Source organism: Palaemon carinicauda, chromosome 8 (assembly GCF_036898095.1).
Source record: "Palaemon carinicauda isolate YSFRI2023 chromosome 8, ASM3689809v2, whole genome shotgun sequence".
NCBI lineage: Eukaryota > Metazoa > Arthropoda > Malacostraca > Decapoda > Palaemonidae > Palaemon > Palaemon carinicauda.
The window spans coordinates 138362691-138379375 of record NC_090732.1 but is presented as its reverse complement, the minus strand read 5'-3'; the positions used below and the strand labels follow the sequence as shown (position 1 = coordinate 138379375).

The 16685-nt window shown below is 39.7% G+C and overlaps 1 protein-coding gene across 9 annotated transcripts in view; it reads right to left on the bottom strand.

Annotated features, from left to right (window-relative positions):
• The window catches only part of LOC137645970 (protein bric-a-brac 2-like), a 284612-nt gene that overhangs the window by 68574 nt on the left and 199353 nt on the right, over positions 1-16685 (bottom strand). Inside the window, exon 5 of one of the 9 annotated variants that reach the window (XM_068379051.1) lies at positions 5853-6194. The exons of 7 other annotated variants lie outside the window; for them this stretch is intronic. In XM_068379051.1, coding sequence (XP_068235152.1) covers positions 5931-6194 — 264 coding nt within the window. In that variant the 3' untranslated portion in view covers positions 5853-5930. Of the gene's footprint in view, positions 1-5852; positions 6195-16685 lie in introns of those variants that run through there. One more of the 9 variants, XM_068379062.1, reaches the window with a different exon arrangement.

The following is a 16685-nucleotide window of genomic DNA, read 5'->3' as shown; positions in this document are numbered from 1 at the left end:
AAGGGTGGATGTTCTCCTTGCTCTAGCAATCGCTCTGGTTGCCTCCTTCGAAAAACCTCTAGTTCTCGAGAGTCTTTCGATATTCTGAAGGCAGTCAGACGAAGAGCGTGGAGGCCTTGGAGTACCTTCTTTACGCGTGGCAGACGTAGCAGGTCCACCCTTAGGGGAAGTGTTCTGGGAACGTCTACTAGCCATCGAAGTACCTCGGTGAGTTATTCTCTCGCAGGCCAGAGGGAAGCAACTAGCGTCAACTTTGTCCCTTCGTGAGAGGCGAACTTCTGCAGTACCTTGTTGACAATTTAGAACGGAGGGAATGCATATAGATCTAGATGTGACCAATCTAGTAGAAAGGCATCTATATGAACTACTGCTGGGTTCGGGATAGGTGAGCAAAGTATTGGGAGCCTCTTGGTCATCGAGGTTGCGAAGAGATCTATGGTAGGCTGGCCCCAGGTGGCCCAAAGTCTCTTGCATACCTCCTTGTGGAGGGTCCAATATGTTGGAATTATTTGTCCCTTCCTACTGAGACAATCTGCTATGACATTCAAGTTGCCTTGGATGAACCTCGTTACTAGTGAAAAGTCTAGACCTGTTGAACAGGAGAGGAGGTCTCTTGCGAACTCGTACCATGTCAGAGAGTAGGTCCCTCCTTGCTTGGAGATGTACGTCAAAGCAGGGTGTTGACCGTGTTCACCTCCACCACTTTGCCTTGAAGGAGAGACCTGAAGCTTTTCCAGGTCAGACGTACTGCCAGAAGCTTCTTGCAGTTGAAATGCATTGTCCTTTGACTCGAGTTCCATAATCCCGAGCATTCCCTACCGCCTAATGTCGCACCCCAGCCTACGTCCGATGCGTCCGAGAAGAGAACGTGGTTGGGAGTCTGAACAGTCAGGGGAAGACCCTTTCAAAGGTTGATAAAGTCCTTTCACCAAGTCAGACCAGACTTTATCTTTCCGGAAACCGGGATCGAGACCGCTTCTAGCGTCTTGTCCTTTTCCAGTGAAAAGCTAGATGATACAGAAGAGGACGGAGTTGTAGTCTTCCAAGTGACACAAATTGAACCACGGATGACAGTGTCCTAACCAGACTCATCCACAGCCTGACAGGGCAGTGTTCCTTCTTCAGCATCTCCTGGATGGATAGCAGGGCTGGGGGTTGATCGTCTTGTTCAGCAATGTCCTCATCAGAGGGTTCCTCATCCGAAACTGATGAGGAAACGGCAACGGAGTGGGCAACGTCTGACTCGCTGAATCCGGTCGCACTGGTGGATGCGTGACGGAGCCGGACACAAGATCATGGTACTGCTGCACAGTCTGTGAACTGTCAACCATGGGGACGCGAGGAAGTACAGCGTCAACCCGAAACTGTCTAGACTGTCTGGGTTGTGCAGTCAACCCCCTACAGGGTTGCTGAGGTTGCCTCACTGCGTCACAACAAGTCACCTCTGCTGGTTGTTGAACGTCTTCCTAGTGACACACTGAACGTCCACAACCACCTCCGAGAGTCGCTTAACGTCAACGTGCGACTGGCAGCCCACACTGGGTCGCACCGGTGGAGGAACCATCTCAACTGGCGGACGTGAGTAGGATACCTCAGCGTCAACAGGGCGTACAACCAACCGGTAGGAAGGTTGTTGGCTAGAAGGTTCTTCTCCGTAAAAAATCCTCTAATAAGGACACAAGCTTGGACTGCATGTCTTGCAACAAAGCCCATTAGGGTCTATGGGAGCAGGTGTGGCAACAGACGGGGTTAGCGACTGAAGCGGAACCATTTACCATCCCTGGAAGCCTTGTTATGCTTTAATTAAAGTCCATAGGAGGCTAAGCAGCTTAAGGCTCCTCTCCAAATGACAGAGTCCTCAAAGGAATATCAGAAGGAGGGAGAACAGCACTTTCTCATCTACAGGAACCATGTCCGAGAAAAGCTAGGTTATCTCAGTGAGGGTCTCACTGGTGCAAAAGCAGCAGACCAGAAGGCAACGTTATGTAACTGCTTGACAGTCTGTGAACTGTCAAAAACTGAACTGTCAACCACAACAGGTGCGTGAGGACATACAGCACTGGTGCATTAGTAGCAGACCAGAAGGCAACGTCATGTAACTGCTTGACAGTCTGTGAGCTGGCAACAACCAAAGCTGTGTGGGGAAGCCTCAACTCCTGACTGACTAGTCTGCTGCGGGCGAGTGGCGGTAACCACAGTGGGTTGCGGAGGCTGACACACCGTGTCAAAACACGGCAGCTTGTGGTAGCTCACGCACGGCAACGGAGTGCTCCGTGTGTCTGTGGGAGTCAGCATGCGTCTGGCAGGGTCGACAGCGCATGGGTGGAGGAGCTCTCACAACAAGAGTGTGGGAGCAGGCAGCCATGCTGGGCGCACAACCGTGGCAGGTTGTAGGCAAACGGGTGCATCGTCAACCTTCTCCGCAGTCGGAGAGTGGGAGCAGGCAACAACCAAAGCGGAGTGGTGGTGCGTGGTGGGGACTGCCGTGGGTTGCGGAAACTAACGCATCGCGTCAAAACACGGCAGCTTGACTCCACCTTCCCACTGCTGATGCGGTAGCTCACGCATGTTAACGGAGGGAGCCGCACGTCGGCTAACGTTAACATGCGTCTGGCAGGGTCGATTGCGCATCGGAGGTGGAGCTCTCCCAGCCGGAGTGTGGGAGCAGGCAGCCTCAGCGTGAGCTGGGCGCACAACAGTGGCAGGTTGTAGGCTAACGAGAGCAGTGTCAACCTTCTCCGCACGAAACTCCTGCATAACCGCAGCTAACTGAGTCTGCATAGACTGTAGTAAAGACCACTTAGGGTCTACAAAAAACGGCAACAGACGGAGCTACTGTCCGTTGTGACTGAGGGTCTAAAACAGCTGGTGCGGCAACAGACGGAGTTACTGCCTGTTGCGGTACCACCTTGCCTCTGGGAGGTGTGCAGTCGTCGGATGACTGCAGCGAGTCCGAACTGACCCAGTGGCTACACCTAGGCCGTTGGACTTGCGCGGAAGGGACCGACTTGCACTTAAAAGCTGCAAGATTTGGTCCATGGTTTCTTACGAGAAACCTCTTCCGCAGACGAGGAATAAATGGGCTCTCTCGTCTTTGTGTGGGTGGGGCGATCTCACGTCGGCAAACGTGTGTAGATACGCCCGAAACCACGGAGGGAAAAACGTCTGTTCGTCGATCAAGGCCTGTGGAACCCATAAGTCGTTCGACATTACTTCTCCCCTGGGCTTGGGAGCTTGTAAGAGGTCCCGGACTAGGTGAACAACTGGCACGAACAGACGAACCCTCGGACGCAACACTGTAACACTTTGCGCATATCACTTTATCACTTTTGATTTTCTGTTTGCACTTATTTCACTGAAATCGAAACTTTAACTGATTTCTACCTGAAACACGCAATCCTATCCTTCATTAAAAGGTAGTAATTGAGAAAACAGTTTTACAATGCAACAGAAAAACATAAAAAAAGATAAAGAATTCAGTGGCTGGAAAAGAGACTAAACACTAGATCAAATAAACTACGTTTACAATCTCTCACCGCATAAAGCCTGGGAACAAGAATAAAACCCTAGAAACGTTTTACCTTCTTCCCCTACAGCGACTAGGGAGAAGAGAGAAAAAACGAGAACAACGTTACCCGCTTGAACGAAACGTTTATTCTCCTCTCTCTCCCTCCGTCTCTATCTCTCTCTCTCTTCTCTCTTGATTTAGCACGTGAGAGAAGAGCCCAATTATATATCGTTAAAACATGTTATTTGTTAAAGGAAAAAACTGAAAGGTTTCCCAAATAAAAAGTTCCTTTATTTAGAATTTAAACCATTTAAGCTAAGAAAGAATGAACGAAACGCTAGAATCGGTTTACTCTTACTGCAAAGTGAAACCGTGATACACTCTCTCTCTATCGTAACGATAGAGCGCAAGTTGAACGTTCTGAACGTCAACAACTGCGGAGACTAAAAACTAAACGTTAGTTCATCTTTGAAAACAGTACGAGACTATCAAAGAAAATCTTCCATAAAACATTAAAATTAAAAAAGTATTAAATTCTTTAAAGGTTAAATACGATATAACGGGCTCAATGTTAATTAACTTCGGTTCCAAGTTAGGACCGCCTACTATTAGGAAAGGTCGCATATAAACAAACATAAAAATTTATTTTTTGTAAGTTTATAATAATTGGAAAGTTAACCGAAGAGGCCTAAAAAGGCGGAGAGATATAAAATAAATGGATCTATAACGTGTTAAGCAAAATTACCAAAAACCTAAACACACTTCCGTCTAAGGGAAGGGTCGGCCATTTAAAAGTGAAAGAGAGTCCATACTCTCTTCGTCACCATAATTAAATCTATCCAAAACGAGTTCAAGTTTTGAAATGAAGAAAAAACCCCTGCATAGCGAAAGCTCAAAACTGGAATAGTGTACTTCACCAAATCGTTGTGAAAACAAATCCAGTTAGGAACGGCGTATTTAGTAGGTCTTGCCGGTGGCACGACAGAGGAAAAATTGGTTCTTTGTTGACATCGAGTACTTGAGTACCTACTTGACAGATGGCGCTGTTGATGTACACCCCCACCTGTATAGCGATCGCTGGCGTATCCCGACCGTAGGTTTTTTCTGTCGGGCAACAGAGTTGCAGCTATATGATCATCGGGTAAGTTTAATATTGAAAACTCCTTTTTCAAACATCTTTGCTTATCTCTTCTTTTTGAAAGTTTAAATATATATGTATATATATATATATATATATATATATATATATATATATATATATGAGAGAGAGAGAGAGAGAGAGAGAGAGAGAGAGAGAGAGAGAGAGAGAGAGAGAGAGAGAGAGAGAGAGAGAGAGAGCATTATCTTTCAGATTACAGCACTATTGTAATACCAAGTGTAAAAATTACCTGCTTACTTCTTTTGCTATAAATAATAGGGATGCTATGTGTAAATATAGATATCAGCTCTTGGGGAAATACTGTAGCCTTTGTCTTAGGTAATTATCATGAAATGATAAAACAATTGTGGTATCAACTATCTTCGCGGAAGACTTTTCTAGTTTCCTGTATCTTTTCTTGTTTTTAGGGCTAGATCTTTGTAGGTAGAATAAATTTGTTACTATGTTGCTCAATTTATCAAACTTTTGCCGATAGCTGTTACAGCCTATAATTACAGTAATGGGTTTCATTAGGACATCACTACAAAGAAATCATTATCCTTAAATACTGCAATACTGCAAAGGAGAGTGCATTTATACAAACGATTATTAGAAGAAATCTAAAAAAAAATAAATAAAGACTATTAGGAAAATTTTAATAAATTTTTTCTCAAAATTTCATGAAGATATCTGAATATTTGATAAAATTGTTATTTTCATAATAAGATAAATATTTTAATATACTTACCCGCTGATTATATAAGAATGGCTGGCGTCAGGGACGCCAGCCATTCTTATATAACCAGCGGGTAAGTTTTATATTTAAAATTTCATAATTCCAGTTGAGTTCCAAACATCTTGTGTTGGAGTAAAACCTTAACTCAATGAATCCCACAATACTACTTCCCAAGGGTCCAGGATAAGTTCTGGAGGCATGTTGCCTAATGTCCTCTTGAACAACTTTTGTGTCCCTGCTAAGGTCCTTTAATGGAGGTCTCTTGATATGCGCTTCAACGAAATGCTGATGTATGGCCCCATTATTGTGATGAGCTTACAGTCTTCACTTGTGAGTTGTCGTCATGTGGGGAATGTAGCATATATTCAGGGGCTTACTTCCCATTTTGAGCAATAAATATAAACTAGATCTAATAACATGGTCTTATAACAAATGAAAAAATACAAAAAACCAGAATAAAGCATTTATTTTTAAATATTTATTTGGCTTAAGGCTACAGACACTTATGTACAGGAATTTTGAATAATCAGTATTTCAAAACTTCATTTTTAAAGCTCTACATTTGCTCTGATGATTATGCCTTTTGATGTTTTACCCTCTGGATGAGGGTGATGACAGTGTTTCCTAGCTTTGACCACTTCATATCCAAATAAAACACAACGTCCGGGGCAACTTCTATTTGAGCATCGCCAATAACCTCTAAATTCACGACTACGTTCTTGGGTATATGAAAAGCCATTGATATGTAGCTTCATTCCTCTCTGGGCCGTCTTAAATGTTGGATGACATTCAACTGGCATGTCTTGGGGAATCTGTCATCATTAATAAAGACATGATTAAAGTTTTACAACTGCAGCAATCAAAATCATAAAGATACTGAAATACAGTAGTTTAATTTGTATCCATTTATGTGTAGTGTTGAAAATTAAAGAAGTGAAAATACTACAATTTGTAAAGTGAGCAAGAATTTGACAGATATATGCTTTATTCTCTCTTTATCAGTCATTACTCAGTGGTATAAAATAAGAATCATGTACAGTACACAATTCAAGGCAATAGTAACTTGGTATAAAAGTACCCATACAAATTTTTTTATGTCTGAACCTATACAGTGCATAATGAATTTAAATACAGTCAATAGAGGTTTAAATCTAAGTCTAACACTGTCTATGAAATATGAAAAAAAAACTACATATATATCTTTTTTTACATGTGCCAATATCTAAAAATTTGTTACAACAAAAGAATGATCTGCCACTCTTAAGTATTTGAACACCTGAATAAAGATGAATGTTCAAAATGACTCATGGAGTTTTTATGCTTAGATATGATTAAGTGTCTTTTCATGTTGTAAAACTGAGGACAAAGCTATTAAAATCTAATCATTCCCAAGTTGATGCCATAAAATTTTGTAGGTATTATGCCAATTTGTCAAATCCACAAATGGGATTTAAACATTCAAAAAAAGTCCCAGTTTTACCTTCTGCTTTAAGAAAGGTAAAATCTTCTAATATACAAATATACATAAATTTTCCGTTTGTTTCAAATATCTTTCGTGCCAGTTAATTATATTTTAGGTACATGCACAATTGTTCCACTTATAACGTCAAAGGAAAAAATGATGGGCACTGTAGAAGAATTTCATTTCAATTTTGATAAGATTCCTTTAGCCAAAGCTACAGAGTACTGTATGAAAGTACAAGATGAACTGGAAAGCTCAAATACTATAATGTCTAGAAAACAGGGGTACTGTTTGCAGGGGCAGTTATCAAAATAAAAATTATGAAGTGACATTTATCAAACATCAGTATTATTTCACACATTTAGAAAATGTTCAATGTCAATAGGATGAAAAATGTAAAAGTACATTTCATTTTTTGATAAGCAAATGTATTGAAAATGTAAACAAAAGTAATAGGTAGTAGGTTGGCCAGGGCACCAGCCACCGGTTGAGATACTACCGCTAGAGAGTTATGGGGTCTTTTGACTGGCCAGACAGTACAACATTGGATCCTTCTCTCTGGTTACGGTTCATTTTCCCTTTGCCTACACACACACTGAATAGTCTGGCCTATCCTTTACATGTTCTCCTCTGTCCTCATACACCTAACAACACAGATTACCATATAATTCTTCTTCACTCAAGAGGTTACTGCACTGTAATTGTTCAGTGGCCACTTTCCTCTTGGTAAGGGTAGAAGAGACTCTTTAGCTATGGTAAGCAGCTCTTCTAGGAGAAGGACACTCCAAAATCAAACCATTGTTCTCTAGTCTTGGGTAGTGCCATAGCCTCTGTACCATGGCCTTCCACTGTCTTGGGTTAGAGTTCTCTTGCTTGAGGGTACACTCGAGCACACTCTCCTATCTTATTTCTCTACCTCTTGTTTTGTTGAAGTTTTTATAGTTTATATGAGATATTTATTGTTGTTACTCTTCTTAAGATATTTGATTTTCCTTTCCTCACTGAGCTATTTTCCCTGTTGGAGCCCCTGGGCTTATAGCATCCTGCTTTTCCAACTACTGTATGGTTGTAGCTTAGTAAGTAATAATAATAATAATACTCAAGAAAACATAGAGGTGATGTTTTTCTTCCCAACACCATATCACTTATCCAGCCAATGGACCAGGTGATTACTACAAACTTTAAACCCCAAGGCACTAGCCACCTGTTGAGATACTACCACTAGAGTGTTACTGGGTCTTTTGACTGGCCACACAGTACTACATTGGATCCCTCTCTCGTTACAGCTCACTTTCCCTTCGCCTACACATACACCGAATAGTCTGAAGATATCTAATTTAATGTTGTCACTGTTCTTGAAATATTCAATTTTGATTGTTTATCCTTCTCTTGTAGCTTATTTATTTCCTTGTTTCCTTTCCTCACTGGGATATTTTTCCCCGTTGAAGCCCTAGGGCTTATAGCATCCTGCTTTTCCAACTAGGGTTACAGCCCAGCTTGTAATAATAACAATAATAATAATAATAATAGAGTAAACATCTAATAGCCAGACTCCAATCAGCCATGGATGACAATCCTGATCTGGATGTTTTGCAATAAGCTACAGTAAAGTATTGGAAGATTTTCACTATTGCTGACTGCCTCTGTGGTAGAGGAATTCTTAAGGATATGATACCAGACAGTGAATGCCTGTTGGAAACATGGCGGACTCAACTGCATGAAGAGCGTTAAGGGTATTGGTCTTCATGATACCTTGAATAGGATGATGAAAATTGTGGCACTGGCACAGAAAATTACCTTCAAAGGATTCCAGAAAATTGCTGAAGACATCTTGGAATTGCTTGAAAGATATGATGTTGAGCTCAACAAGGAAGACCTTGACGAGCTGGTATGGTCAGCAGGTCTAGAGGAGAAAGAAAATGATTATGAAAGCGAGGCTGATAAACACAAAATCCCACTTGATAAGTTGGGGAAGATGTCACAGCAGATGGAGACTTTGAAAAATACTGCCTACAGTATGGACCCATCACAATGCTCAACCCACAAAGAAACCTACCCTTTCAGCCACCAAAACTGCTCAACCTATCACCAATTTTCAAACATCAGTGGAAATTCACAGCAGTGATGATGATGCTGTAGACAAACCTTCCTTCAAAAAGAACAGATAAGTATTTTTAAGTAATTTTACGACTCCTTTGAGGTCATGTCCATATCATGTGCTCAATAAATTTTGTGAAGATGAACATAACTAACTTAATTTGCCAGTAAAAATTAAAGTTTTTATTTTTATTCACAAAAGGGATGATGAGTCTACTTAAGACATATGCAATGCAGTTGTGTATCCATTACCAAGTATTCAATGGTATCTAAGGCTATTCACACACCTAATTAACGTTATTGAGAAAGAAGGAAGCTACGATACCTACTTAGAGGATGACCGATAAAATACCCCCACCGTATTTGTTTTATACGATAGTACAGTAGGACTTTAATGGTACTGATACCCTCCTCAGTGCTTCCATAATACCACAACCCCTTATTAATTTTCCTTTTAGTATTCACTGCCATAATAATACAGTAATACTGTACAATATTAGCAAGTTATTTTTCTAGAGAATGCTCAACTCGCTGTCCCAATGAGACCTTGGTTGGCAAGGGAAGATTTGCCAAAGCAAAGTACAGAAAGTCTATCAGCTTTGGCAAATCTTTCATGAACTCAACACTGTTTTGAAGTCTATTTATAGGGAGGCAAGTCGACCTTGCAGGCCCATCTGTGATTTGGTAAGGGAAGAGAAGTGTTACCGGGTGGAAGCAGTAGAAATTTGTTGATTTACGCCATTCTCGAGCATCCCTGTTACTTAACCTCCAGCAAATAGAAAGGTTCAACTGTACCATTCTTAACAAACTTCTCAAAACATGGAAGCAAAAGTCTGTATACAAAGCTTGGAATCCTCATCCAGCTCTATGGAAATGGGAGTAGCAGGGTGATGTTCTGGCTCATTCTATTCAATCTGTTATGTTGATAATGACTCTTAATTTGTGAAAAACTAGGAAGAGGAGAGGGCCCAATAAAACAGCAATTGGATAGTAGCCTCTTCTATATCAAAATAGTTACAAGCCCATACAAAAACATATCCTCACCAATTGATTGATCTGCAATAGGTCAATGATACTGCCGTTTTAGCCCACACACCAGTATATGTAACACATCTTAATAAAATCTACATTTAATATACCAGGCACTAAGCTTGCAGACACATTCAAGAAAACAACACATAGTGCAACAAGCTACTGTAATCTAAATAAGAATATGCTCATCTTCACCATCAATCATACACAATTACAAGTGATACTGTCTTTTAAATACTTTGGTATAATTGTTTTCTCCACCACTAAGATCAGTGATGATGTACTGAAGAAGGCTTCACATGCTTTTGGCAGACTGAGGACCAAAGTGCCCAGAACAAACACCTGGGACTAACCACATAAGTCTAGTTATGAGAAGCACTATGCATCTCCATACTGTCCTATCATGCATAGAAATCAACCATATACAGTATTTAAACCATCTCAATCAACTGGAGCATTTTCAAATTGCCTGTTTTCATTAATCTAACAATATCCATTCTTTCCAAATGATCAGTCTATCTCAAAGTACATTAAATCTATCTTTTCACCAATGCTAACAATTTTACCATTTCTCTGCATCGCCACAATTCTCCACCTTTAAACTATTCTTATGTTATAAAGTATTTGAACTTTGACATTCCAAATTGTTAATCAAAACAGCTTTGAACTTCATCTTTCAATAACACTTACAGTATTACCCACAATTGATTTCAATAAAGGAAAGTTAACCTAACGATCGCTTTATACATTCCCAACTTGGTTTCCATGAACACCCAAGGTTCTTCTTAATCTATGATCACTTTATACATTCCCAACCTGGTTTCTGTGAACACCTAAGGTTCTTCTTAATCTTTTGTATACACCTTGAACCTCCTTTGCTTCATCTATTTCATCCTATCATTGATTCTATTCACTGAATAACCTTAATGCTGCTTACATTTCTAATACCTTTCTCTTCACCATCCCCAATCAGTACTGATTCACCTGCAAAATTCAAATTTTCAACATTCCATTTATAAATCATTTGCTTATTAATTTTGTACCCATTTCTGTTATCTGTTTTCTTGCATCATTCTACTTATCATGATGTCAAAAAGTCACACATCACACCTCTCTCAAATCCACTTTTACACCAAACCAGTAATTCTCTCCACACATGCTTCATATCCATCACAGAAATTGTTGAATGGTTTCAGCAACTTATTTTGTATATTACGTATACCAACTACAACATTTCAGTGTATGTACAGAATTTTTTCCACATGACCTCGTGCTTAGCCAATGTAAATCTCATATGATCCACACATTATCTTCTTCGTCTAATCCCCCATATTCTTCGAATATCAATATTTATGTCATTTGAGCTCCTCTCTTTATCAAAATCTTACAACTGTATGGAACTTCCCAGATATGCAGTATTAGGTAATGTTTATGTCTCAGCAACTTTTACAGCTCCTCCATCATCCTACATCTTTATACATAAGAGGTATGTACTGTATATAGTACATGACCGGGACTTGGCTCATTGGAACCGGTAGCAGTTAAGGTGAGATCTATAATAAGGCCCCTGATTCAGTTAAAGATAAGCAGATTCATTACTTTGTCATTTTAGTCATTTCTGTTTCATGATGACTCCCTTTAAGGCAGTCAGTCACATGATGATTAACTTAACAGCCCAGCCAGTTTAATGTTATTTACCTCTAAATAGTGGTGAGTATGGTAATACAGTACTATGCTTTTACTCTGACAGTGTTGTAAAGACTTTCAAAGGCATATCCCGTTTTGTAGGGCTTTGACCTTACAATATAACTTTTGTTTCTTTGCTAATAGGGAACTCACGAGCCTCAATTTGTATCATTTGTTCCATTTTACTTTTTTTTTTATTTAACAGATTCCTTCTACTGAAATTTTCTTTTAGGCTAATATACAGGATAAATTTGTTGTACCTAAACTTAATATTCTCAAATCAAACTGATAAATTTTATCATACTGTATGTCCTACTTCATGATCCCATTCATTGCTTTAGGCTTTAGCAAATATTACTTGAGAGGTAAGGTTCATACTTACAGTACCTTGATTACAAGATTCATTAGGGATACATAGGAGGTGTGACTCAATAGTCCACAAATCAACATATATTTTAGGTAGGGAATAGCGTGTCTCGGATTTATGTAGAGCATGAAAGTTGCCTTATGTAAATTTTAAGTTTAAATTGAAAAATTATTTTGGTTCCAATCAAGACATTTTCCATATATCAGTATTGGTATCATGTCCACTTTTGCCCTAACATTGCTACTAAGACTAGTATGCTTTCATTATTATTCATACTGAACTGCTGTACAAAGCATACTGTACTATGTGTGACTTATGCCATCTAACACACCTCTCCTTTATCTTTCTTTACATACACCCATACCTGATCGATCTTATTTCTCCAAATATTTAGGTGCTTGGCATTTTTTTCATGATCAATTATTTCCCATTGTTATAAACCAGTTCACAGATAGAGGGAAGCATAATTTTCTTCAAACTTTACTCTTTCATCTTTATTTTTCCATTCTTTTTCCCCTGGTCAATTCAAGACTTTTGCTAAGAATTTTTCTATTCCGTTATCCACATGATCTACACGACAGTACTGTAGTTCAGCCAGGCTAATAAGCGAAAAATTACTTTAAAGATTTGTATGAAGTATTTATTAGTAAAAGTGTATAATAGAGAAAGTTTCACTGAATGACTCAGTGGGAAAACCCATGGGATAGGCAAGCTTAAAAGCACATGTTGAAATCAATAATGTATATTGCAATACAACATAGCCTACTCGGCAAACACCGTTCACATATAATCAATGATTGAGTTACAGGTGTACTTTATACTATAGAAATATTCTGCAAGATCTTCAAACAAGCAGTATAGGTTCATGAAATCTTTAAGAATGTTTACTACATTGTTACTTGTAAAACTATTCGTGCATTACATTGGCCTATTAATATGCTTATGCTTGGGTATTACTGATTTTGAAAAGAATTATCAATATGTTTCTGCTTATCCTAATATTGCTGTACAAAAAAAAACTAAAACACCAAAACTTAGACTTACAGGTCTCATTAAAATCACAAATTTTGAAAATTTTATTTTTTTTTAACTAGAAATCTGACTCCTTAATAAGCATGATTTCAGCATAGCCTAAATTTGGTTGCTAGAATTTATAACTAGGTGTTGCTAGTTACTGGCAGGGGGGGATGGAATCCTGCACACTTGCCACCACACTGAGTAGACACTCTCACCCTCACCTAGGACTTGTGAGATGGTTGTGGGAGGGGAAACTAAAGGACATAGGTCTGTAAAATTAGGATATAAATTATATGAAAATTCTGTGACATGTTCCTATAAACCATCCTCCTTAAATATGAGACTAATCCAAAAGGGGAAAAAAATTGCTATAGCCAAGCTGATTTGAGTATTTGTTTACAAGAGCACGCTCTCCATTTACTCCAAAATTATGCAGTCCGCAGCTTTCCTCTTTTTGTACAGTAATTAGGAGGTTCTTTAAATGCTGGGAAAACAAAAAATAGCAAGATATGTTGCACAAGGGGGGAGGGGGAGGGGTTGGTGGAGGAGGTACTAAACGACCTGGAACCGACATCGTCAACACAATCAAAGTAAATTTTGTGACGTCAGTGGACATTTGGTATATATTCAAAATATATACTAGATTAAAAATGGAGTAATTACTCAAAAGTGTCACTATTTGTGAAATGTATATTTTATATTTGGTAAATATTTGATAATAAATCTTATTAAAGTGTTTTTTAAAGAAACTATTTTGAGTATGACTAGTTTTCCCAGATGACGTTATGCTACACTAACGCCTTCTATTGACCACTCCCTAAGGATGCTTGCCAATTTCCCGCCAATGAAAAGTCATACACTGCAAAAATAGTCATGCTCATAAAAAGTTTGTGCAAAATAAATAACATTTATTTTCAAGTATTTACCAAATAAAATATACATTTCACAAATAGTGACACTTTTGAGTAATTGCTTAATTCTTAATTTAGTATATATTTTAAATATATACCAAATGTCCACTGACGTCACGAATTTCTCTTTGATTGACTATGTTGACGATGTCGGTTCCAAGTCTTTTAGTACCTCCTCCACCAACCCTTCCCCCTCCCCCCTTGCGCAATATATCTTGCTATTTTTTGCTTTCCCAGCATTTAAAGAACCTCCTAATTACTGTACAAAAAGAGGAGAGCTGCAGGACTGCATAATTTTGGAGTAAATGGAGAGCGTGGTCTTGTAAACAAATACCCTGATTTGTTTAAAATCTAGGGATGTCAAAACACTCAAACCCTGAAGAGGTGCACGAGCGTAGACTCCTTCAACCTCCTAAGAATCTAAGAGGTAATTCTCAGATAATAGGCTAGTTTTCTGTCCAAAGACAGATGGACAGGGAAGAACCTGTACTGCACTTTTATATAAATTTTATATAACAGTTACCTATACCAATGTCTGATTCAACAAATGATAGCATGATTACTGCACCCTAAGAGAGGGGGAAAAAATTATGAATGGCCTGAAGTTCTTACCTCTGAATCCTAGACTAATATAATAACCACTTTCTTAGACAAGAAGGTTCTTGTCATGTGAGAGAGTTAGGTACAGTACATAACCTGCTGAACAGCTACCACAGGTCCTTATGAAAATGAGGACATTCTTATGGGTACAGTACATAGTGGGCAGGAAAGGTCCTGTGTTTCCAGAGTTCTGCCATCAAAACCTTGTGGCAATGACAGCAGATCACATCTCTTAGGGAGGAGATAAAGAGAAATTCTGAAAAATTAGGGTTGCCAACAGAGGGGGGTTCTGAGTTTTTGCTACAGGCTTAGGAATGAAGGTGAAGACTTTTCTCCTTCCCTCAGAATGACTAAAACGTGCGAGATACTGTGGCGCTCATCTACTCACTTACTTGAGTCTAAGGCAAGGAAAAAGACCATCCTAAGAGTGACCTGAGAACTCTCAGTGACATTCCACGTGGGTGGCTAGAGTTCTCGTGGAGGGCAAGACTGATGGAAGCTCCTCATCAGCATCCAAATTCCCACAAAGAGGAAAGATCTAAGCCCTTCAGTCTAGTCCTGGCTCAAGGAAAGGCAATAGTCTTTCACTGCTGAAACTGATAGAAGCTTCTTTTGGCGTAGCTGAGAAACCCTGTAATCAGCTGCTGACAGGCTCTGACCAGAGAAGTAAGCTTTTTACTACACTAATTGCAGAAGGTAGACCACTTTGCTTGAGAGACCCCTGCAGAGGATCTTTGTGGATATCCAAACATCTCCTGTGCAGTCCCTCGTGAAAAGTTTCGCTCGAAGGAGATGCCGTATAGCTTCCACCCTTAAAGTAATACAAAATTATTACTATTATTAAAATCAATATTACTATTAAGATTATTAAAATGATTATTACTGTATTATTAAAATTACAATGTCACCAAACTTTGGTACCTCTGCAAGTGGGGTAGGCAAAGTAGGTTGGGACACTAGGACTAGGGTAATTAGTTCTCTCAGTACCTCTACTAGGACCATTCAGCATGTGGTCATTTGGGAGCCACCAGGGTTACCTTGAAATTTGGGTTAGTCAGCACCCTGCTGATTATCTTTTGAATCCGGCAAAGCAGTGGAAAGGCATAGGCATCTAGGTTGTCAATTGTCCCAAAGATGCTGTAAGACATCCTCTAGTCCCACTGAAAGGCCTGGGACTGGTGAGCAGAAGACTGGAAGTTTCTTGTTGAGCATTGTGGTGAAGATGTTGATTGATGGGAAAACCCAATTGATGGGGGGAAACCCAAATAGTCAACAGACTCCTCGCTACTAGAGGATGAAGAGATCACTCTGCTCTTACCACTTTTCCTTAGTGAGTGAGCTTGTCAGCAATCACATTTCCTATCTTGCTGACAGCTTCACTGCACTGTCTATAGGCCAAGTGTGCACCTGCTTCACCAACTCATAGGGGTGCTATGAAACAGTACCTCCTTACTTGTTGACGTACGCCACACAGGTAGCATTGTTGGTCATGAATGCTACTGGGTGGCCTATCAAGCACTGTTGGAATGCTTGCAACACCAGAAGTGCTGCCTTCACCTACAACAGGTTAATTTGCAAGTGACTCCTCGATCCAGCTACCCAACGCAGTTTAGTTCCTCATGTGCTCACCCCAGCCCTCCTTCAATGCATCTGCAATCAACAGCACTTCCAGAGGACACAAATAAGGGGCTCAGAAGTAAAGGACATTATCAAAGGTGCTGTCCTCGGAGAGGGAGGAGGACAAGGACACTTTATTCACCTGTCTTTAAAGTAGGTTGAGCCTGGTCAATGGGTTATACATCAGAATCTCCTTTTGCAGAACGAAAGGCAGAAGTGGAAGGTTCTGCAGCAGTAGACTTGGGAGTCTTAGCAGAGGCTAGGGCTTGGAGCAGCTTATCAGTTGACATTGTCCTCAATACCTAGAGATGGCTATAGTCTTCAACTGTAAGGACATGGTCAGTAAAAGGACGAATGAATGATTTGCAATTATCTGGCATCATCGATGGTGATTTGAGTATGCTTAATTAACAATTAATAACTTAAGATAAAAACTAAAATGAAAACAGAAATGACTAAATAACAATAAAACTTAAAATTTAATGTATTAATAAATGAGTAAGAAGGTCAGCTT